This window comes from Apodemus sylvaticus, chromosome 4 (assembly GCF_947179515.1).
Source record: "Apodemus sylvaticus chromosome 4, mApoSyl1.1, whole genome shotgun sequence".
NCBI classification, from domain to species: Eukaryota; Metazoa; Chordata; class Mammalia; order Rodentia; family Muridae; genus Apodemus; species Apodemus sylvaticus.
The window spans coordinates 69704743-69726208 of record NC_067475.1 but is presented as its reverse complement, the minus strand read 5'-3'; the positions used below and the strand labels follow the sequence as shown (position 1 = coordinate 69726208).

At 42.6% G+C, this 21466-nt stretch overlaps 1 protein-coding gene and 1 pseudogene across 1 annotated transcript; one reads left to right on the top strand and one right to left on the bottom strand.

The window, feature by feature from the left end:
• The first annotated feature begins 4585 nt into the window (after window positions 1-4585).
• LOC127683033 (TD and POZ domain-containing protein 2-like) lies at window positions 4586-5686 on the top strand (annotated as a pseudogene).
• A 6404-nt stretch (window positions 5687-12090) lies between these two features.
• On the bottom strand, window positions 12091-20135 carry LOC127683603 (TD and POZ domain-containing protein 1-like; the record flags this gene model as incomplete). Its single annotated transcript, XM_052180928.1, has 2 exons — window positions 12091-12108; window positions 19509-20135. Coding segments are annotated over 2 exons (645 nt in total), but the record flags the coding sequence as incomplete, so codon positions are not given.
• Window positions 20136-21466: the final 1331 nt, after the last annotated feature.

Sequence of the window (21466 nt, the reverse complement as noted above, 5' to 3'; positions counted from 1 at the left end):
ACCACTGCCTGGCTGGATTATCCTTTTTTCAATTTTTATTTTATTAATTTTCATCTGAAATTCTGCCTCACTGCAGTGCTCCCCTCACAGTTTTTCAGCCCTCCCCCATCTCCTTGGCCTCTGAGAGGGTGCTCCCCATGCATTCCCCCTCCCTGGGGCATTAAGTCTCTATAGGATTAGGCACATCCTCTTCCACTGAGGCCAGACAAGGTATGCCTGTACTTCATTTCATTTTTTCTTGGGGCATCAGACAAGTTCATGTATGCTCACTGGTTGGTGGCTTAGTCTCTGGTGGCCCCTGAAAGTCCAGATTAGGTGATACTGGTCATTTTTTTTAGAGTTGCCATCTCCTTTAGTTCCTTTAATCCTTCGCCTAACTCATCCATAGGGTTCCCCTACTACAATCCAATGCTTAGCTGTAACTGCATTTCAGTTAGCTGTTGGTAGAGCCTCTGAGAGGACAGCCATGCTAGCCTCCTGTCTGCATGGAAAACATAGCATTAGTAGCGTATGTGTGTCTGTGTGTGTGTGTTCTGCCCAAACAGCATTACATGCAAATTTTCACTGCAAGTAATCAATGTTCTGGTTCAAGGATTCTGCTTTCTGAAACATCATAGGAGTGGCTCCTCCATGACCTCCAGAAGCTGGTAGATGGAGTAGATTGTCAGGTGAACCATGTCAAAACATTGGCTTCCAGCGTGGATTGCAGCAGAGTGAGTGAGCCCAGGTTTTGTGTTCTGGCTTTTTTGCCATTATTTTTTTTTCAATTTTACTTAAATATCTTCTTTATTTACATTTCAAATGTCCTCTTTGCTCAATGCCCCTCTGAAAACCTCTATCCCATCCCCTCCCTCTGCTCACTAACCCACCCACTCCAGCTTCCCTGACCTGGTAGGGGTACTCTGAGGCAATGAGCCTTCAAGGGTCCAAGGGTCTCTCCTCTCATTGATGTCTGTTCAGGCTATCCTCTGTTACCCATGTGTCTGGAGTCATCGTTTCTTCCATGTGTACTCTCTCATTTGTGCTTAAGTCCCTGAGAACTCTGGGATTACTGGTTGGTTCGTATTTTTGTTCATCCTATGGGGTTGCAAACACTTTCAACACCTTGGGTCCTTTAGCTAGTTCCTCCATTGAAACCCTTTGCTCATTTCAATGTTGGGATGTGTGTGCATCCCCCTCTGTATTTGTCAGGCACTGGCAAAGCCTCTCAGAAGAGAGTTATATCTGGCTCCTGTCAGCAAGCACTTATTGGCATCCACAATAGTGTCTGGGTTTGTTAACTGCATATGGGATGCCCCTGCCACAGGTGGGGAAGTCTATGGATATCCATTCTTTTACTCTCTGCTCCACACTTTGTATTTCTTCCCATGGGTATTTTGTACCCCTTCTAAGAAGAATCAATGTAGCAACACTTTGGTCTTCTTTCTTCTTGAGCTTCATGTGGTCTTTGAATTGTATTTTGGGTATTATGAGCTTCTAGGCTAATATCCACTTATCAGTGAGTTGGTCTTGAAGTCCTCTATCAGCATCATGCAATGTGATTTTAAATTCAAATCTTGATCTGTGGTATATTTGGTTATCCAGAACTTGCTGTGCTGGGAGAACTGGCTTCTGATGATGCTAAGTAGCCTTGGTTTTTGTTGGTAGGGTTCTTGGGCTTGACTTTCACCATCTTGTTATTTTTGGTGTTACATGGTTCTGTTGTTTCTGTGTTCCTACCTGGAGCTTGTACTTCCTGTGGGCCTGTAAGCCTGTGCCAGCACTCCCGGGAGCCCAGCTCTCTTCTGGTGGGACCTGTGCACAGACGGCTGTGGAGCATCCCCAGCTCCATGGTACAGATAGCTCAACTGTTTTTTTTTTTTTTTTTTTTTTTTTTTTAATAATAGCTCAACCTGTGTCATTTTTTTTCATTTCATGTTTTTGTGTTTGTTTTAGATATTAACTTAGTTATGAAGAATGACATCAATTAAAATAAACTTATTTTCCCAGAACAGCCCTAGTGTGTATCCTAGGGTACCACTTCAGTTTAGGTTCTTCTGCTTCTGTCTCTTGAATATCATTTTCAGAAGGACACCTCTGACTTTAGCTTCAGAGTTGATCTTTTGGGCACTTATTTTTTTCTTTCTTTTTTTTATTCGATGTATTCTTTATTTACATTTCAAATGATTTCCCCTTTTCTGGGTCCCCACTCCCTGCAAGCCCCATAAGCCTTCTTCTCTCTCCCTTTCCTCCAGACAGGGTTTCTCTGTGTAGTCCTGGATGTCCTGGAACTCAGTTTGTAGACCAGGCTGGCCTCGAACTCAGAAATCTGCTTGTCTCCTTCTCACAAATGCTGTGGTTAAAGGCATGCTCCACCACCACCTGGCTAACATAAACTTAACTTCTGTTCCCCTCTGCATTGATGGTCATTAGGCAGGTGGTGGTTTTGTAATCTGGGGTTGCAGGTGTGTTGTTGGAATAACCTGGTCTTGTTGAGGGTGCCAATTGAAGATGCTGGTCTTATTAGAGATTGGCTTAGAGAGTGAAGCTAGGCTCAGGTTTTGTTGAGGGGCATCTTGGAAACTAATGCTAGGTGCCAGGATATTAATTTGAACAGATTTTTTAAAAATGGAGTCTGAATTTCAAAAATCTGACCATACATCAGGAATATCTGTGTTCTCTAGTCTTAGTTTTTGGTGTTCAAGTTTCTGATGCTGGATAACTATTCTTGTTAGCTAAATTGTATCAATGAATAATGTGGAATTTGTAATTAAAACACACCCCCACAGAAAGCAGAAGCAAAGACAGCTTTTGATCTAGCTTTTATTAATTAGGCAGCATATTTAAAAAAACCTGCAGAGGGTCTAGAGGTTAGGGAAAGGTGTTTGAGAGATTTAGTGATAGTGGCAGAGAGAGTATTTAATAAAAGAGGACTACAAAAGAGAAAAAAGTTAAGTGGCCAGAAGCAACAGACTCCAGACCCATCAAAAAGTCTGTTGGCAGTCAAGGAAAAATCAGAAGAATGTAGGAGATGCCGAAAACAGATAGTTTCAGAGGAAGGAGGTAAGGGGGCCCTGAAGACCCTGAGGGGAAGTACAAAGTGTAAATGGAATAAAACACAGGAAAGAATAGAGCCATCTTCAGAGGTTTGGGGCTCTGATCCTGCCCACCATACAGGAGCTCTTCCACATGCTTTACATTTTGTGAACACTCAGACTCCTGAGCAGTTAAGGAAAGCACCCCTTCCCTGATCATGTTTATGATAGCATTTGTAAGACCAGTGCATGGGTAAATCGTATCTGTGCAGAGATTTACATCATCTCTTTATTTATGCAAGATTGTCCCTAGTAAGCAAAGTATATTGTTGATGGTTATTGTTCTAGTCTGCACTACTTGTGGACATACTAAAGTGGAAGGCATGCCTTTTAAATTTTTTTTCTTTTGCTTTTTTTCAAGACAGTGTTTCTCTGTGTAGCCATGGCTGTCCTGGAACTCACTTTGTAGACAAGGCTGGCCTTGAACTCAGAAATCTGCCTGCCTCTGCCTCCCAAATATTGGGATTAAAGGCGTGTGCCCCCAGTGCCCTGCGAATTTTTTTTCTTAAGTTGAAGTAGGTAGATTCAGTTCAAATGCAGATTCTTCTTGTCAGAAAAAACATACACATTTAATCTGAGAAAAACATACACCTTTAATCTGAGTCTTGAGGCAGAAAAACACACACCTTTAATCCAGATCTTCAGACTAGAAGACACTCCCTTAACTAGGCCACACCTTCTACTGGAGGCCCACAATAAGCATAAAGAAGAAGGAAGCTTTTTTCTTTGGCTTCCTGCTCTCATCTCAATAGCAAGCCCATTCCTTCACTGGCATTAGACCCTTCTTCTTAAGAATTCCAGTATATACTGAAGAACACCTGAGACTTCACACCTTGTGGAATAAGTAAATACTGACTGTAGTCATTGTTATATTAGCTAGACCTCAGCCTGTATGTTATTCTTCTATATTCTCTGTCTATTTACATAAAGGAATTCATTCTGTACATTCTCTATAGGACCCTGAAAATACAACATACTAGAGATGAGAATATATAAAGTTTTACAGACTTTCCTATCCAGAGGTGGATAGAATAGCCCAACTAGTGGCCACTGACCTAAGAGTCACGAAACTCAAACACATACACACACATAGAAATTCCAGTGTTTGGGGGAAAGAGAGAGGGGGGAAGAGGGAAAGAGGGAGAGATGGAGGGAGAGGGAGAGGGGGAGGGAGATAGGCAAAGAGAGGGAGAGAGAGGGAGAGAGAGGGAGGTAAAGGGAAAGGGAGAGAGAGAGGAAAAGAGAGGGAGAGATGGAGAGAGAGGGAGAGAGAGGAAAAGGGAGACGGAGAGGGAGACGGAGAGGGAGAGAGAGAGAGACAGAGAGATAGACAGAGAGAGAGAGAGAGAGAGAGAGAGAGAGAGAGAGAGAGAGAGAGAGAGAGAGAGAACTTAGGGAAATTGAAACTAAAATCCAAAGTATACCTATAATCGTGTTCAATAGGATGAAGAGTAAATAACCTCTGGTGTTCTCTCAGGTCAAGATTAACCTTCAAACTACCTCCAGCAGAAATGTCAGGGGACATGGAGACAAAGAGCTGGGGCTCCACACAGATCAGTGTAAAAAAAAAAATCTGCTATGAGTGGACTATAAGCAACTTCTCATTTTGCATGCGGGGAATTCAGAAAAGGATTTCAAGCCCAGTGTTCTCATTAGAGGCCAATGAAGAAATAGCATGGTGTTTGAGAGTACACCCAAACGGGGTTGATGAAGAAAGCAAAGATTACCTGTCAGTTTACCTGGGGTTGCTCAGCTGTCCAGAGAGCCCAGTTTGGGCAAAGTTCAAATTCTGGATCATAAATTCCCAAGGAGAGAAATGCCAAAGTATGAAGAACCCCAATGTCGTAAGCTTTCAGCAATACAAAAAGTGGGGATTCAAAAAGTTCATCCTTCTAGGTTTCCTCCTCTCCCATCAGCAATGGCTTGTCCCTGAAGACCAGCTCAGCCTCTGCTGCAAGGTGAGCATAATAGGAGCCATCTTTGCATGCCTGGACAGATCATGACACCTGCAATCAAGGAGCCAAGACAGATGTTGAGAGATGACCTAGCAAAGCTGTGGGAGAAATCTCTCTTCAAAGACTGAACCCTATTGGTAGGTGGCCATGTATTCAGGGCTCACCACGCCATCCTAGCAGCTTGTTCTCCAGTTTTCAGAGCCATGTTTGAACATGAAATGCAGGAGAGCCTAAAGAACATTGTTGAGATCCATGACTGGACCCTCAGGTCTTCCAGATGATGTACTTCATCTACTCAGGGGAAAAACACCACACCTCAACAGCAACTCCATGGCCACTGGTGTGCTGGCAGCTGCTGACAAGTATGGCCTGGAGGACTTGAAGGTCATGTGTGAGGATGCCCTCTTCAGGATACTCTCTGTGGAGAAAGCTGCAGACACTCTCATCCTGGCTGACCTCCACAGCACACAGTGGCTGAAGACTCAGGCCCTGGATTTCATTGCACTTCATTTCTCTGAAGTCTCTGAGAACTCAGAGTGGAAGGCAATGTTGGAGTCACATCCCTATTTGGCGGCTGAAGCCTTCCACTCCCTGGATTCTGCACAGAATGTTTTCTTTGAGCCCTCACTCAAAGGCATAAAGAGATTTTAGGAGCTAGTCAGATATGACCATCACCTGTCTTCCAATGGCAGCACCCAATATAGTTACCAATTACTTCTGGTTAGAGTACAGTATTGCTGGAGCATTTACACTGCATCTTCAAGAAAGCAGCATGGTGGCTCAGAATTTAAAACAGCTCTACTATGTTAAAATTGCAGGTGTGAATGGCAGAACAGGAGTCTCACACAATCTAGATGATATCTGCCCTGTTGAAGTTCTTGTTTGTTTTTGTCTGACATGATGGAAACTGGGATTCAAGGTAGGTGCTGACCATAAATAAGCACAGCCCAAAGGAATTTCATTGGGGGAAATTGTATGGACTGATCCAAACAGAACAAATGACCAGGGCCCAAAGAAAGGGAGATATCAAACATGAATATTTATTTATCTGAGACTTAAATGACAATGAAGACTTTTTAAAGGTTCAGTTTGTGGGAACTCAGCTGCAAAAGGAATTACTGCTCTGTCAGAGAACTGTGGTTCAGTTCCCAGCACACCCAGGAGAGTTTTCAACCAACTGTAACTGGTCATTCAGAGGATCTGAGGCCCTTCTCTGGTCTTCATGGCCACAAACAACTCTGTAAACAAAATCGTAACCCAATAAAATATAATATGAATAAAACATTTGAAATCAGTCTGTGGATTCCAGAGATGTTTAGGTTCAGAGAAGTCACATATAGTCCAATCAGCCCTGATCAGGTGTGGATATTCGTGGAGACTATATTACCAGAATTACAAACCCATTGTCTTTTCTTGGCATCTACATTAGCTAAAAGCTCCATCATCATGCTCTTATGATGACTAAGAAGTGTAGACCAGTGTGGAGGAAGTCTCCTCCTCCTGGGAGAGAAGTGTTTGTTGGTCAAAGCATGCAAAAATCTTTTATTAATTTTGAAAACATTCAAAGAGATTTATTCATTATGTATTCATATTCCCTAGGCCAGTAGTTTCTCATCTTCTCAGTGTTGTGCCCCCTTAATACCGTTCTTCCTGTTGTGGTCAACCAGAACCATTAAATAACTTGTTGGCTACTTCATTACTGTAGTGTGGCTCCCGTATGAATTATACTATAAAGATCTGATATAGAGGATATCTGATATCCAACCCCCATGAAATGGTCAATACTCCACCACAGAGGATGAGGGAGCCACAGTTTGAGAAGCATGGCTCCAGGCCATGCCTGCCTTCATACCAGCTAGACTTCTTACAGAACTTCTTGTACTAAAGTTCTACCACACCTAATTCCACAATCTCAATTAACCTCTGTACTGCACCACCTGTGGGAGTCTTCACTGACCATTCTTTTTATATCTTGTGGATGCCACAGATCTTTCCCTTCTAGCCTCCCTACCCAACTCTATGCTCTGCCCCAGGCTTTAAGTACAGCTTGCACCCCTGCTAACACAAGTGTCACTCTTTCCATGGTAACAGAAGGGTAAGGGCAGAATTAAAACTTGTCCTTTGCTTTCCCACTTACTATTTCCCCAATCCTATTCCAAGATTTATAGTGGGAAATTTGATGTGTTTTTTTTTTCTGTCCTGTAAAGCACCAAACAAGTGGATCACAAGACCTTCTCACCCATCTTCCTATAGCTGTTCAGCTGTTAAAGTGAATAGAATCCAGGCATGGATACACTGTTCCCATGTTCAGCCTGCCTGGAGTGAGAGGAAGTTCCCAAGGAATTAGCACTAGAACAATGGAAAGTCATGCCACGCTCAGCTGATCTGCTGAAGTTGTTACTTCAATATTCCTAATTCTGCTCCCTTTATGCTGACATCTTACAACCATCACAGACCGTCTTCATCAGGCTCTTATGTTCACTTGGATAATTGTTAACATTGACCAAACAATCTCATCCATCAGGCCAGCCACATGGCCCCCACCTGAAACTTGCTTCCCATTTTTATAGTTTGACCTGGAAGATTTGTTGTATCACCAGTTAGACCCCTCTGTGAGAAAATACCTGTCAAAACAATATTTTTACATGCACCCAGAGCATCAGGTCCATCAGAGAGTCTGTGAAGGAGCTTCGGACTACTACTGTGCACAGTGGGGTTATGAAAGCACAGGTTCTACTGGGACTCTCACTAAAATCTGATTTCATCAAGCTAGTTGGGCTACCAACAAAAGAATACAAATGGAGGGTCCCATGGCTCTGGCTGCATATGTAGCTTAGAATGGCCTTGTTGGAAATCATTGGGAGAAGTGGCTCTTGGTCTTGTGGGGGTTTTATGCTCCAGTAGAGGGGAATGCCTGGTCAGGAAGGCAGGAGTAGGTGCATGGGTAGGGGAGCACTCTCATAGAGGTAGGGGGAGGGGAATGGAATAGGGGGTTTTCAGAGGGGAGACTGGAAAGTGGATAACATTTGAAATGTAAGTAAAGAAAATATCCAATGAAAGAAAAGAAAAAAAGAAGAAAAACCTTCACGCTTCTCTCATGCATATTCACCTTATAGCCACCTGACACTCAGCTTCACTGAAAGAAGAAAACAGGCCACTGGATGGGATTCAGGCTATATTTGGGGATGTAGAGCATATACAAAAAAAGGAGTTACGTATGCATAGAGATTCCAGGGTAAGCAATAGAAATACTCTCTTCTCTATCCAACAAGTTGTTAGACAGGTTCTGGCTGGCTATTGGGCCCAATAAAGTCCTTGCAAGGCTGGACTTCAGGCCCTAGCCTCTGCCTATGACCACACCTACCCTAACATAAGTGTCACTAAGTTTACTCACTTCCTGTCTCAACAACCCACTCCACAATCATGACCCCTGCATTTATGAAAGCTTGTTCCAGATAATTGACTCCTCCTGTCCTGATTTGACATAGGACTGTTGGTTATGCTTAAATGCCTAGCCCACCTACTATGATAGAACAGCTCTCCCTGGAAACTATTCACAGACTACAGAAAGTACTCAGTGTACATGGCAGCATTCAGAGAGAGGTAAGCTCACCCTTCAGTAACAGAAGAAAGCCTCTGTATTGGGAATCAGTTATCCTCAGAACGTTCACATCTCTGCAATTTCATTGTAACTCCTACCAATTAAGAATATGAGTGCCTCTTGCTTCCAGAGGATGATAGGTGGGCTTGTGCATCAGGACTTACCCCTTGCAGACATTCCCTAGTTGTAAATGTATCATCTGATATTTGTATCCTGGCACAGTAGTTACCCCAATAACCTCCCACACAGGGGAAAGCATTCCCAATGAATTAGACTCTGTAGGTCACCAGGTGAAAAGGGTTGCTGCACCTGTTGTGGTGTTCTCCACCTTGCTTGGTATAGGAGTAGCTGGTACAGCTGGCACAGGAACTTCTGCACTAGATCTTCAATCTACCAGGTGAACAAACTGAGAGACAGCAGCCTCACAATCATCATATTAGATGCAGAAAAAGCCTTTGACAAAATCCAACATCCTTCTTGACAAAAGTCCCAAGAGACAGGGATGTAACTGAATATAAAAAAGGCAGTTTAGAGCAAGCCCATAGCCAACCAACATCAACTTAAATGGAGAGAAACTTGAAAAATTCCACTAAAATCCAGACAAGGTAAGGTGGTCTCCTCTGTATATATACCTATTAAATAGGGCACTTGATGTCTTTGAGCAATAAGACCACTGAAGCAGATCAAGGGTATACAAATTAGAAAGGAAGAAGTCAAATATTGTTATTTGTATTAACATGAGGGTAGACATATGTCTCTGCATGGGTCTAGAGGAGGTGCCGGAGCTGAATCGGGGAATTTTATACTATCTCCTATCCCTGAGTGAGATGTTCTCTCTAACTCATAACTGCCTGGAAATGAAAAATTATTTTTCCAGCAGATTTACTCTGGTTATACAAAGAATATTTAAGAGTAGGCCAACTCTCAAGGAGTTGATGGCCTACACAAATGCTGAATTGTACTTTTTAATTTCTCTCATATGCTTTGTTTAGTCATTTTTCTACACTTTTGCTTTTATGTTTTGGTTCATGATTTTGTGTTTTATTGACTTTATGCATTTGTGTGTAAGTGCATGTAAGTTTCATGTGTGTTTTCTTTGTTTTTCATCCTGGTTTTGTTTTTCTGCTTGTCATCTAACTGGAAGGAGTGAGACCTGAGCAGTACAGTGAGTAGTGAGATGGGGAGGGACTGGAAGGAGATGGGGAAAGGCAAATTGTAATCTGAATATTTTGTGTGGAAAACTCATTTTCAATAAAAAAGAAAGAAAAGCAGGGCCTCTGTAAGGTGATTTTGTGATATGCTAATCCTTAGGTATAGGAAAGTACTCTCATACAAAAATTCAATCCAGGAATCCCAACATGTTTCTGATCGAGCAAGGATTTGGAGATTGAGAAAGTCCTGCTTAACCATGGCTTTGAGGCCTGCCTTGACTGTCGAGCTTCTACCATATAAAGAGTAAAAGAGTATAAAGGAAGTGAGGAGGTCCTTGCCAATTGGCTCTTCTACCATTATATCCCTAGAGCAGGTATCATTTATGAAGAAATGCATGTGTTGATCCTTCCTGACCTTCACACTGTAGGAATAAATTCCATGGTTTTAAATTACACAGTATAATTTAATTTATTATGCCAGAATGGTATTTTTTCTTAATTCCAATAACACAAGATAGAGCTAGTCAGCAGATACAAAAACCTGCAAAAATTTCCAATAGAGGAGACAATAAAATATTTTCATGGACTCCCAAACTTCTCAATATTAGTAATAGTCAGGGAATGGTGTGGACACAACTGTGTGGGAAGATGGAGAAACTATAGGGACAGAGGCTGAATTCCTCATTCCAAAGACTGATGCTGAGAGGATGAACCTGAAAGAAGAGATTGTGTTCTGTTAGCTCTGTATCCCAGATTCCTCAGAATTCACTTGTCAAGTTTCCCTTCAACTCGACCTCATGCTGAGGACAACCACAGGTGTGTAATCAGAATCAAATGGGACAGGGCCTGAGGAGATGACTGAGCACTTGGTGCTCTGGCTGCCAGTCAATAGAACCAGGTTTCATTCCTAGTAGCAATGGGCAACTCACAAAAGTCTAGCTGTCAGTTTCATGGGATCTAGTGCCCTCCTCTGGATTCTGTGGGTAGCACACATGCAGATAGGCATGCAGAAACAACACTCTAAACATGAAGTAAGCCATTTTTCTAAAACATTGATTGAGGCAATAGAGATCCACAGGAGGTAGATAAGGTTTTTCTCAGAATTGGAAGAACCAGCCAAGTGTACTGGCTGGTTTTGTGTGTCAACTTGACACAGACTGGAGTTATCACAGAGAAAGGAGCTTCAGTTGGGGAAGTGCCTCCATGAGATCCAGCTGTGGGGCATTTTCTCAATTAGTGATCAAGTGGGGAGGGCCCCTTGTGGGTGGTACCACCACTGGGCTGGTATTCTTGGGTTCAATAAGAGAGCAGGCTGAGCAAGCCAGGGGGAGCAAGCCAGTAAGGAACATCTATTCATGGCCTCTGCATCAGCTCCTACTTCCTGACCTGTTTGAGTTCCAGCCCTGACTTCCTTTTGTGATGAACAGCAATGCAGCAGCGTAAGCTGAATAAACCCTTTCCTTCCAAACTTGCTTCTTGGTCATAATGTTTGTGCAGGAATAGAAACCCTGACTAAGACACCAAGAATATGAGCAAAAAGGGTACATTTATGTATTTTATTTTATTCTCTCTTCCTGATATTTGGTTACCACTGAATTTAATGTCCCTAATGGCATTGCACTAAAACATAACCAGAGGAGCTCTAATTAGAAACACTTCTTATCTCATTCTGAAAGTTTTGGAAAACTACTATATTTTCTCCCCAGGCATCTGCTCCTCCTCCTCCTTCTTTAATTAAGCATGAATTCTTTATTAATACTGTATAATCTGAGTGAGTAGTGTTTCCCTCAATTCTTCTTGTTCTTTCCCACGTCCTTTCCCACATGGATCCTCTACATTTCTGTCTGTCATCAGAAAAGGACAGCTGGTACAGATCCATGGAGGCCATGGGACTGCTGCCTCAGTGTCTTTGAGTTAAAGGGGATTCAAAGGGCGTTGTCTTCCTGAGAACCTCCATTCCCTGTGTCTCCCTCCCTGCTTCTGATCGTCTTCCTTAGGGCTCTCTGAACTATGAGGGCATGGATTTAAGGGAAACATCTCATTTACAGTTGTGTGTATGAAGATCTTTCTCTGTCTCTGTCTCTCCAATGTCTCTGTCTCTCTCTGCATAATGTCTGGGTGTTAATCTCTGTATTTGTTCCAATCTGCTGCAGGAGGAAGCTTCTCTGATGAGTGAATAAGCTATTAATTAAGGAGATTATTAAGATTAAAGGATTATTAGAAGATATTTTACCCCTTTTAAAGAAGACCAGTAGTATTTTACTGGTGTTTTACTCCAGGTCACTGGGTCATCTATCATCTGGTTTGTTTTAGTTGGTGTTCTTTAGCTGTGAAAAAGCACCATGGGTTTTTTGTAATTCCAGATAAGATTGAGAATTGCACTTTCTCACTCTTTGAAGACTTGAGTTGGAATTTAATGGGGATTGCATTGAATCTGTAGATTGCTTTTGACAAGATGGCCATTTTTACTATATTAATCCTGGTAATCCACAAGCATGGGAGATATTTCCATCTTCTGAGGTCTTCTTCTATTTCTTCTTCCCTAAGTTCTTTCTCTGCCTGTTTATCCTTTGAGTATAGGAAGGCTACTGATTTGTTTGAATTAATTTTATATCTGGGCCACACCACGGCCTAGATTCCCCACCCACAGTCACCTAGGTACAGCCAGGTTTGCCCCACCCCGCAGTTACCTGGCAACAGCCAGGTACCCTGACCCACTATAGAGAGGGCTGCTTGGCTCCTCCTTCCTCTCTTGCCCATGCTCTCTTGTCCTCTTTTTTCTCTTACGCTCTTATCCCCCTTACCCCCCCCATTCTTTTTCTAAGTGGCCACGGGTGGATCTCACCTCTCTATCTCTTTCTCTTTTTACCTTTTGATCTCTTTTCTTGGCACCTCCTTTTCTGTAATAATGCTTTACAATCATGGGCTATCTCCTCTTATCTAATCCTGCTATGTTGGAGCAATGTAACAGGCCTCTCAGTGCTTCCAGACCACAGACTGGACCAAGGACTCGTACCTCTGCTCCCTCCCCAGCCGGTTCTCCCTCAACAGGTATACAGGCCTGCAAATCTGTAATGAATAAATCCCTTTGGATGTTTTCAAAACATTTAATAGATTTTGCATGCCTTAATCCACAAACACATCTCTCCCAGAAGGATTAGACTCCCTCTACTATGGCATAGACTTCTCCGTCGTCATAAGAGCATGAGGGTGGAGTTCTCATTTTCCAACATTAAATTCCAAGGAAAAAGACCAAGGGTTTCTAATATTGGTAGGAGAGTGAGGGCTCTGTTCAAACATCCACAGCTGAGCTAGGCTGCTTGGACTACATGTTACTTCTCTGAAATAAACATCTCTGGAAAGCACAGACTGATTTCAAAAGTTGTATTCATCTTGTATATTATTTGGTTAAGGTTTTGTCTACAGAGTTCTTTGTGGCCATGGAGACAAGAGGAGGGCCTCAGATCTCTGATTCAACAGTTTCAGGTGGTGAAAAACTCTCCTATGTGTGTAGCGAACTTAGCAAGTGATCTCTGAGAGAGCAGTAATTGCTTTTGAAGCCAAGTTCCCTGAACCTTGAATGTTTAAAAAGAAACTCTTCATTGTCTTTCCTTCACTGACGAGGAAGCAATCATGGTTGATTTCTCCTTGCCAATGGCCACAGTCATCTCTTCTGTTCAGTCCAAGGCAGAAGTGTTTCTCCAAAGAAACACAGTTGTTCTCTGCCTAGGGCCAGCTCTAAATTGAATCTCAGTTTCCAAAAATCAGACAAATTCAAACAGGAACATTAACATCATAGATGTCATGTAGAGTGTCCCAGACTGCAGTGCTGCCTATTGCACACCTACCATTTCAATATGTATAATATTGCAGGTGTTTAAAATCCTGAGCCACCATGATGATCCCTCCATTTTATATGTTACATGAGTCCACAGGTAGTCTAGACAAGAAGAGCCATCACCAGTGTACTTTGCTTACTGATACTTCAGACTTCCATAAATGAAGGTATAATGTCAATATCTGCAAAGCTATTATTTACTCCTGTGCTGGCTTTTACACTGATTTCTGCCATAAACCTGATCAGGGAAGGGATGTTTTCCTTAACTGGTCAAGAGTCTGAGTGTTCACCAAATGGAGGGCATGTAGAAGAGCTCCTGTATGGTGGTCAGGAATCAGAGCCCCAAAACTCTGAAGATGGCTTTCTTCTTTCCTGTGTGTTATTCCAATCAGAAGCACAGACCTTGTGATCACTCCTCCCAATTTGGTCGGTGGTAGTCTTGTACTTCCCTCCTAGGAAATCCTTCTTCAGAGCCAATTAGAACAATGGTTCTGGAATATCATAAATGCTTCTCTTTCTGTTTCTCTCTGTCTGTCTGTCTGTCTGTCTGTCTGTCTGTCTCTCTCTCTCTCTCTCTCTCTCTCTCTCTCTCTCTCTCTCTCTCTGTGTGTGTGTGTGTGTGTGTGTGTCTTTCTGGTTTTTTGAGACAGGGTTTCTCTGTGTAGCCCTGGCTGTCCTGAAACTCACTTTGTAGACCAGGCTGGCCTCAAACTCTGAAATCTGCCTGTCTCTGCCTCCCAAATGCTGGGATTAAAGGTGTGTGGCACCACTGCCTGGCTGGATTATCCTTTTTTCAATTTTTATTTTATTAATTTTCATCTGAAATTCTGCCTCACTGCAGTGCTCCCCTCACAGTTTTTCAGCCGTCCCCCATCTCCTTTGCCTCTGAGAGGGTGCTCCCCATGCATTCCCCCTCCCTGGGGCATTAAGTCTCTATAGGATTAGGCACATCCTCTTCCACTGAGGCCAGAGAAGGTATGCCTGTACTTCATTTGTGCTTGGGGCATCAGACAAGTTCATGTATGCTCACTGGTTAGTGGCTTAGTCTCTGGTGGCCCCCGAAAGTCCAGATTAGGTGATACTGGTCATTTTTTTTAGAGTTGCCATCTCCTTTAGTTCCTTTAATCCTTCGCCTAACTCATCCATAGGGTTCCCCTACTACAATCCAATGCTTAGCTGTAACTGCATTTCAGTTAGCTGTTGGTAGGTAGAGCCTCTGAGAGGACAGCCATGCTAGTCTCCTGTCTGCATGGAAAACATAGCATTAGTAGCGTATGTGTGTGTGTGTGTGTGTTCGGCCCAAACAGCATTACATGCAAATTTTCACTGCAAGTAATCAATGTTCTGGTTCAAGGATTCTGCTTTCTGAAACATCATAGGAGTGGCTCCTCCATGACCTCCAGAAGCTGGTAGATGGAGTAGATTGTCAGGTGAACCCTCTCAAAACATTGGCTTCCAGCGTGGATTGCAGCAGAGTGAGTGAGCCAGGTTTTGTGTTCTGGCTTTTTGCCATTATTTATTTTTTTTTCAATTTTACTTAAATATCTTCTTTATTTACATTTCAAATGTCCTCTTTGCTCAATGCCCCTCTGAAAACCTCTATTCCATCCCCTCCCTCTGCTCACTAACCCACCCACTCCAGCCTTCCTGACCTGGTAGGTGTACCCTGAGGCAATGAGCCTTCAAGGGTCCAAGGGTCTCTCCTCTCATTGATGTCTGTTCAGGCTGTCCTCTGTTACCCATGTGTCTGGAGTCATCGTTTCTTCCATGTGTACTCTCTCATTTGTGCTTAAGTCCCTGAGAACTCTGGGCTTACTGGTTGGTTCATATTGTTGCTCATCCTATGGGGTTGCAAACACCTTCAGCTCCTTGGGTCCTTTCTCTAGTTCCTCCATTGAAACCCTTTGCTCAGTTCAATGGTTAGCTGTGTGCATCCCCCTCTGTATTTGTCAGGCACTGGCAAAGCCTCTCAGAAGAGAGTTATATCTGGCTCCTGTCAGCAAGCACTTATTGGCATCCACAATAGTGCCTGGGTTTGTTAACTGCATATGGGATGGATCCACAGGTGGGGCAGTCTATGGATATCTATTCTTTTACTCTCTGCTCCACACTTTGTATTTCTTCCCATGGGTATTTTGTACCCCTTCTAAGAAGAATCAAAGTATCTACACTTTGGTCTTCTTTCTTCTTGAGCTTCATGTGGTCTGTGAATTGTATCTTGGGTATTCTGAGCTTCTAGGCTAATATCCACTTATCAGTGAGTTGGTCTTGAAGTCCTCTATCAGCCTCACGCAATGTGATTTTAAATTCAAATCTTGCTCTGTGGTATATTCAGTTATCCAGAACTTGCTGTGGTGGGAGAACTGGCTTCTGATGATGCTAAGTAGCCTTGGTTTTTGTTGGTAGGGTTCTTGTGCTTGCCTTTCACCATCTTGTTACTTTTGGTGTTACATAGTTCTGTTGTTTCTGTGTTTCTGACTGGAGCTTGTACCTCCTGTGGTCCTGTAAGCCTGTGTCAGAACTCCGGGAGCCCAGCTCTCTTCTGGTGGGACCTGTGCACAGAGGGCTGTGGAGCAGCCCCAGCTCCATGGTACAGATAGCTCAACTGTTTTTTTTTTTAAATAATTGCTCAACCTCTGTCATTGTTTTTTCTTTCATTTAATGTTTGTGTGTTTGTTTGTTTGTTTTAGATATTAATTTATTTATGAAGAATGACATCAATTCAAATAAACTTATTTTCCCAGAACAGCCCCACTGTGTATCCTAGGGTACCACTTCAGTTTAGGTTCTTCTGCCTCTGTCTCTTGAATATCATTTTCAGGGCACCTCTTTAGCTTCAGAGTTGATCTTTTGGGGAGTTATTTTTTCTTTCTTTTTTTATTTGATGTATTCTTTATTTACATTTCAAATTATTTCCCCTTTTCTGGGTCCACACTCCCCGCAAGTCTTATAAGCCCTATTCCCTCTCCCTGTTCCTCCAAGACAGGGTTTCTCTGCGTAGTCCTGGATGTCCTGGAACTCACTTTGTAGACCAGGCTGGCCTCAAACTCAGAAATCCGCTTGCCTCCTCCTCACAAGTGCTGGGATTAAAGGCGTGCTCCACCACCACCTGGCTAACATAAACTTAACTTCTGTTCCCCTCTGCATTGGTGGTCATTAGGCAGGGGGTGGTTTTGTAATCTGGGGGTACAGGTGTGTTGGTGGAATAACCTGGTCTTGTTGAGGGTGTAAATTGAAGATGCTGGTCTTATTGGAGATTGGCTTAGAGAGTGAAGCTAGGCTTAGGTTTTGTTGAGGGGCAACTTGGAAACTAATGCTAGGTGCCAGGATGTTAATTTGAACAGATTTTTAAAAATGGAGTCTGAACTTCAAAGATTTGACCATGCATCAGGAATATCTGCATTCTCTAGTCTTACTTTTTGGTGTTCAAGTTTCTGATCCTGGATAACTATTCTTGTTAGCTAAATTGTATCAATGAATAATGTGGATTTTGTAATTAATACACACCCCACAGAAAGCAGAAGCAAAGACAGCTGTTGATCTAGCTTTTATTAATTAGGCAGCATATTAAAAACAAACCTGCAGAGGGTTTAGAGGTTAGGGAAATGTGTTTGAGAGATTTAGTGATAGTGGCAGAGAGAGTATTTAATAAAAGAAGACTACAAAAGAGAAAAAAGTTAAGTGGCCAGAAGCAACAGACTCCAGACTCATCAAAAAGTCTGTTGGCAGTCAAGGAAAAACCAGAAGACTGCAGGAGGTGCCTAAAACAGATAGTTTCAGAGGAAGGAGGTAAGGGGGCCCTGAAGACCCTGAGGGGAAGTACAAAGTCTAAATGGAATAAAACACAGGAAAGTATAGAGCCATCTTCAGAGGTTTGGGGCTCTGATCCTGCCCACCATACAGGAGCTCTTCCAAATGCCTTACATTTTGTGAACACTCAGACTCCTGAGCAGTTAAGGAAAGCACCCCTTCCCTGATCATGTTTATGGTAGCAATCTGTAAGACCAGTGCATGTGTAAATAGTATCTGTGTAGAGATTTACATGATCTCTTTATTTATGCAAGATTGTCCCAAATAAGCAAAGTATATTATTTGGTGATGGTTATTCTTCTAGTCTGCACTTATTGTGGACATCCAAAAGTAGAAGGCATGCCTTTTCCTTTTTTTTTTTTTTTTTTTTTTTTTTGGCTTTTTTCAAGACAGGGTTTCTCTGTGTAGCCCTGGCTGTCCTGGAACTCACTTTGTAAACCAGGCTGGCCTCGAACTCAGAAATCTGCCTGCCTCTGCCTCCTAAGTGCTGGGATTAAAGGCATGTGCCAGCAGTGCCCAGCTAATTTTTTTTCTTAAGTTGAAGTATATAGATCCAGTTCTAATACAGATTCTTCTGGTCGAAAAACATATACATTTAATCTGAGAAAAACATATACCTTTAGTCTGAGTCTTGAGGCAGAAAAACACATACCCTTAATCCAGATCTTTAGACTAGAAGACACTCCCTTAACTAGGCCACACCTTCTACTGGAGCCCCACAATAAGCATTAAGAAGAAGGAAGCTTTTTTCTTTAGCTTCCTGCTCACATCTCAATAGCATGCCCATTCCTGGATGGAGCTAGAGAACATCATACTAAGTGAGGTAACCCAGACTCAAAAGGTGAATCATGGTATGCACTCACTAATAAGTGGATATTAACCTAGAAAATTGGAATACCCAAAACATAATCCACACATCAAATGAGGTACAAGAATAAAGGAGGAGTGGCCCCTTGGTTTGGAAAGACTCAATGAAGCACTATTTGGCAAAACCAGACCGGGGAAGTGGGAAGGGGTGGGTGGGAGGACAGGGGGAAGAGAAGGGGGCTTATGGGACTTTCAGGGAGTGGGGGGATAGAAAAGAGGAAATCATTTGAAATGTAAATAAAAAATATTTCGAATAAAAAATATTTCTATGTTGATTGAAAGTGGAGTTATATTTTCTGGTAAAATTGAAGAAGTACATGAAAAACAAAAAAAAGAGCATGAGGGTGGAGTTCTCATTTTCCAACATTAAATTCCAAGGAAAAAGACCAAGGGTTTCTAATATTGGTAGGAGAGTGAGGGCTCTGTTCAAACATCCACAGCTGAGCTAGGCTGCTTGGACTACATGTTACTTCTCTGAAATAAACATCTCTGGAAACCACAGACTGATTTCAAAAGTTTTTTTCATCTTGTATTTTATTTGGTTAAGGTTTTGTCTACAGAGTTCTTTGTGGCCATGGAGACAAGAGGAGGGCCTCAGATCCTCTGATTCACCAGTTTCAGGTTGTGGAAAACTCTCCTATGTGTGCTGCGAACTTAGCTAGAGTTCTCTGAGAGAGCAGTAATTGCTTTTGAAGCCGAGTTCCCTGAACCTTGAATGTTTAAACAGAAACTCTTCATTGTCTTTCCTTCTCTGATGAGGAAGCAATCATGGTTGATTTCTCCTTGCCAATGGCCACAGTCATCTCTTCTGTTTAGTCCAAGGCAGAAGTGTTTCTCCAAAGAAACACAGTTGTTCTCTGCCTAGGACCCACTCTAAATTGAATCTCAGTTTCCAAAAATCAGACAAATTCAAACAGGAACATTAACATCATAGATGTCATGTAGAGTGTCCCAGACTGCAGTGCTGCCTATTGCACACCTACCATTTCAGTATGTATAATATATTGCAGGTGTTTTAAATCCTGAGCCACCATGCTGCCATTCCCCTGATAAAGTGCAAATGCTCCCTCAATACCATTGTCTAAGCAGAAGTCATTGGTAAAAAAGCTGGTTGTTGCTGTTGCAGAAGAGGTACAGGTCACAGCTGTCCATCTTCTGAGATCACTTTAGGCATTTAAATCATGGCTCCAAAGAAGGACACTGTGCAGAAGCCAGGGAGCAGAAGGCTTCAGCCACCAAGGGGGGATGTGACTCCACCAATGACTTCCACCCTGAGGTCTTAGAGACCTCATAGGCAAAATCTGTAATGAAATCCAGGGCCTGAGTCTTCAGCCACTGTGTGCTGTGGAGGTCAGCCAGGATGAGAGTGTTTGCAGCATTCTCCACAGAGAGGATCCTGCAGAGGGCATCCTCACACATGGCCTTCAAGCCGTCCAGGCCATACCTGTCAGCAGCTGCCAGCAGACCAGAGGCCATGGAGTAGCTCTTGAGGTTTGGTGCCTTCCATGTGTAGATGAAGCCCATCATCTCCTGGAAGACTTGGGGATCCAAGTCATGAATCTCAACGAGGTTTTTTAGTCTCTCCTGCATTTCATGTTCAAACATGGCTCTGAAAACTGGAGAGCGAGCTGCTAGGATGGCCTTGTGAGCCCTGAATTCATGGCCACCCACCAATAGGGAGCAGTCTGTGAAGATGGAATTCTCCCAAAGCTTCCCTAGGTCATCTGCCAACACATGCCTTGGATCCTTGATTGCAGGTGTCATGTTCTGTCCAGGCATGCTGAAGATGGCTCCCGCTATGCTCACCTTGCAGCAGATGGTGAGCTGGTCTTCAGGGAGAAGTAAATGCTGATGGGAGAGGAGGAAATCTCGAAGGATGAACTCTTTGAATCCCCTGTGTTGGTATTGCCAAAAGCTTACAACACTGGGGTTCTTCCTACTTTGACATTTCTCTCCTTTGGAATTTATGATCCAGAACTCAAACTTTGCCCAAACTGGGCACACGGGACAGCTGAGCAATCCCAGGTCAACTGACAGGTAATCTTTGCTTTCTTTATCAACTCCATTTGGGTATACTCTCAAACACCATGCCACTTCCTCATTGTCGTCTAATGAGAACTCTGGGCTTCTAATCTCTTTCTGAATTCCATCCATGCAAAATGAGAAGTTGCTAATGGTCCACTCATAGCAGATGTTTTTTACACTGATCTGTGTGGAGCCCTTGGCTTCCATGTCCCCTGACATTTCTGTTGGCGGTAGTTTGGAGGTTAACATTGATCTGAAAAGAAGAACTAGCATTTATTGATTCTTCATCCTGATACATACAATTATATATACTCTTTAGATTTTATTTTAGATTTCTCCTAAATTCTTTCTCTCTGCTGTTTTTCTCTCTGTCTCTGTGTAACTGTCTCTGGTTCTCTGTGTCTCTCTTCCCCCCTCTCTGTCTTCTCTCTCTCTTTCTCTCTCTCTCTGAGTATATATCTGTGTGTGTTTATTGAACATACAGAATTAATTCCTTTATATAAATAGAAAGAGGATATATGAGAACAACATAAATTCAACTAATATAACAATGACTACAGTCAGTACTTACTTAGTCCACGAGGTTTGAAGTCTCAGGTTTTCTTCAGTATAAGCTGGTATTCTGAAGTAGAGTCTAATGCCAGTGAGGAAATGGGCTTGATAGTAAGATGAGAGCAGGCAGGCAAAGACACAAAGTCTCCTTCTTCATATGCTTATATAGGCCTCCAATAGAAGGCGTGGCCCTATTAAGGATGTGTCTTCACGTCTCAGCTTCTGGATTAAAGGTGTTTGTTTTACTGCCTGAAGACTCAGATTAAAGGTGTGTGATTTTCAACCCTAAGAATCTGTGTTTGAACTGGATCTATCTATTTCAATTTAAGCAAAACAAGCTTTTAAAAGATGATCCCTCCATTTTATATGTTACATGAGTCCACAGGTAGTCTAGACAAGAAGAGCCATCACCAGGGTACTTTGCTTACTGATACTTCAGACTTCCATAAATGAAGGTATCATGTCAATATCTGCAAAGCTATTATTTACTCCTGTGCTGGCTTTTACACTGATTTCTGCCATAAACCTGATCAGGGAAGGGATGTTTTCCTTAACTGGTCAAGAGTCTGAGTGTTCACCAAATGGAGGGCATG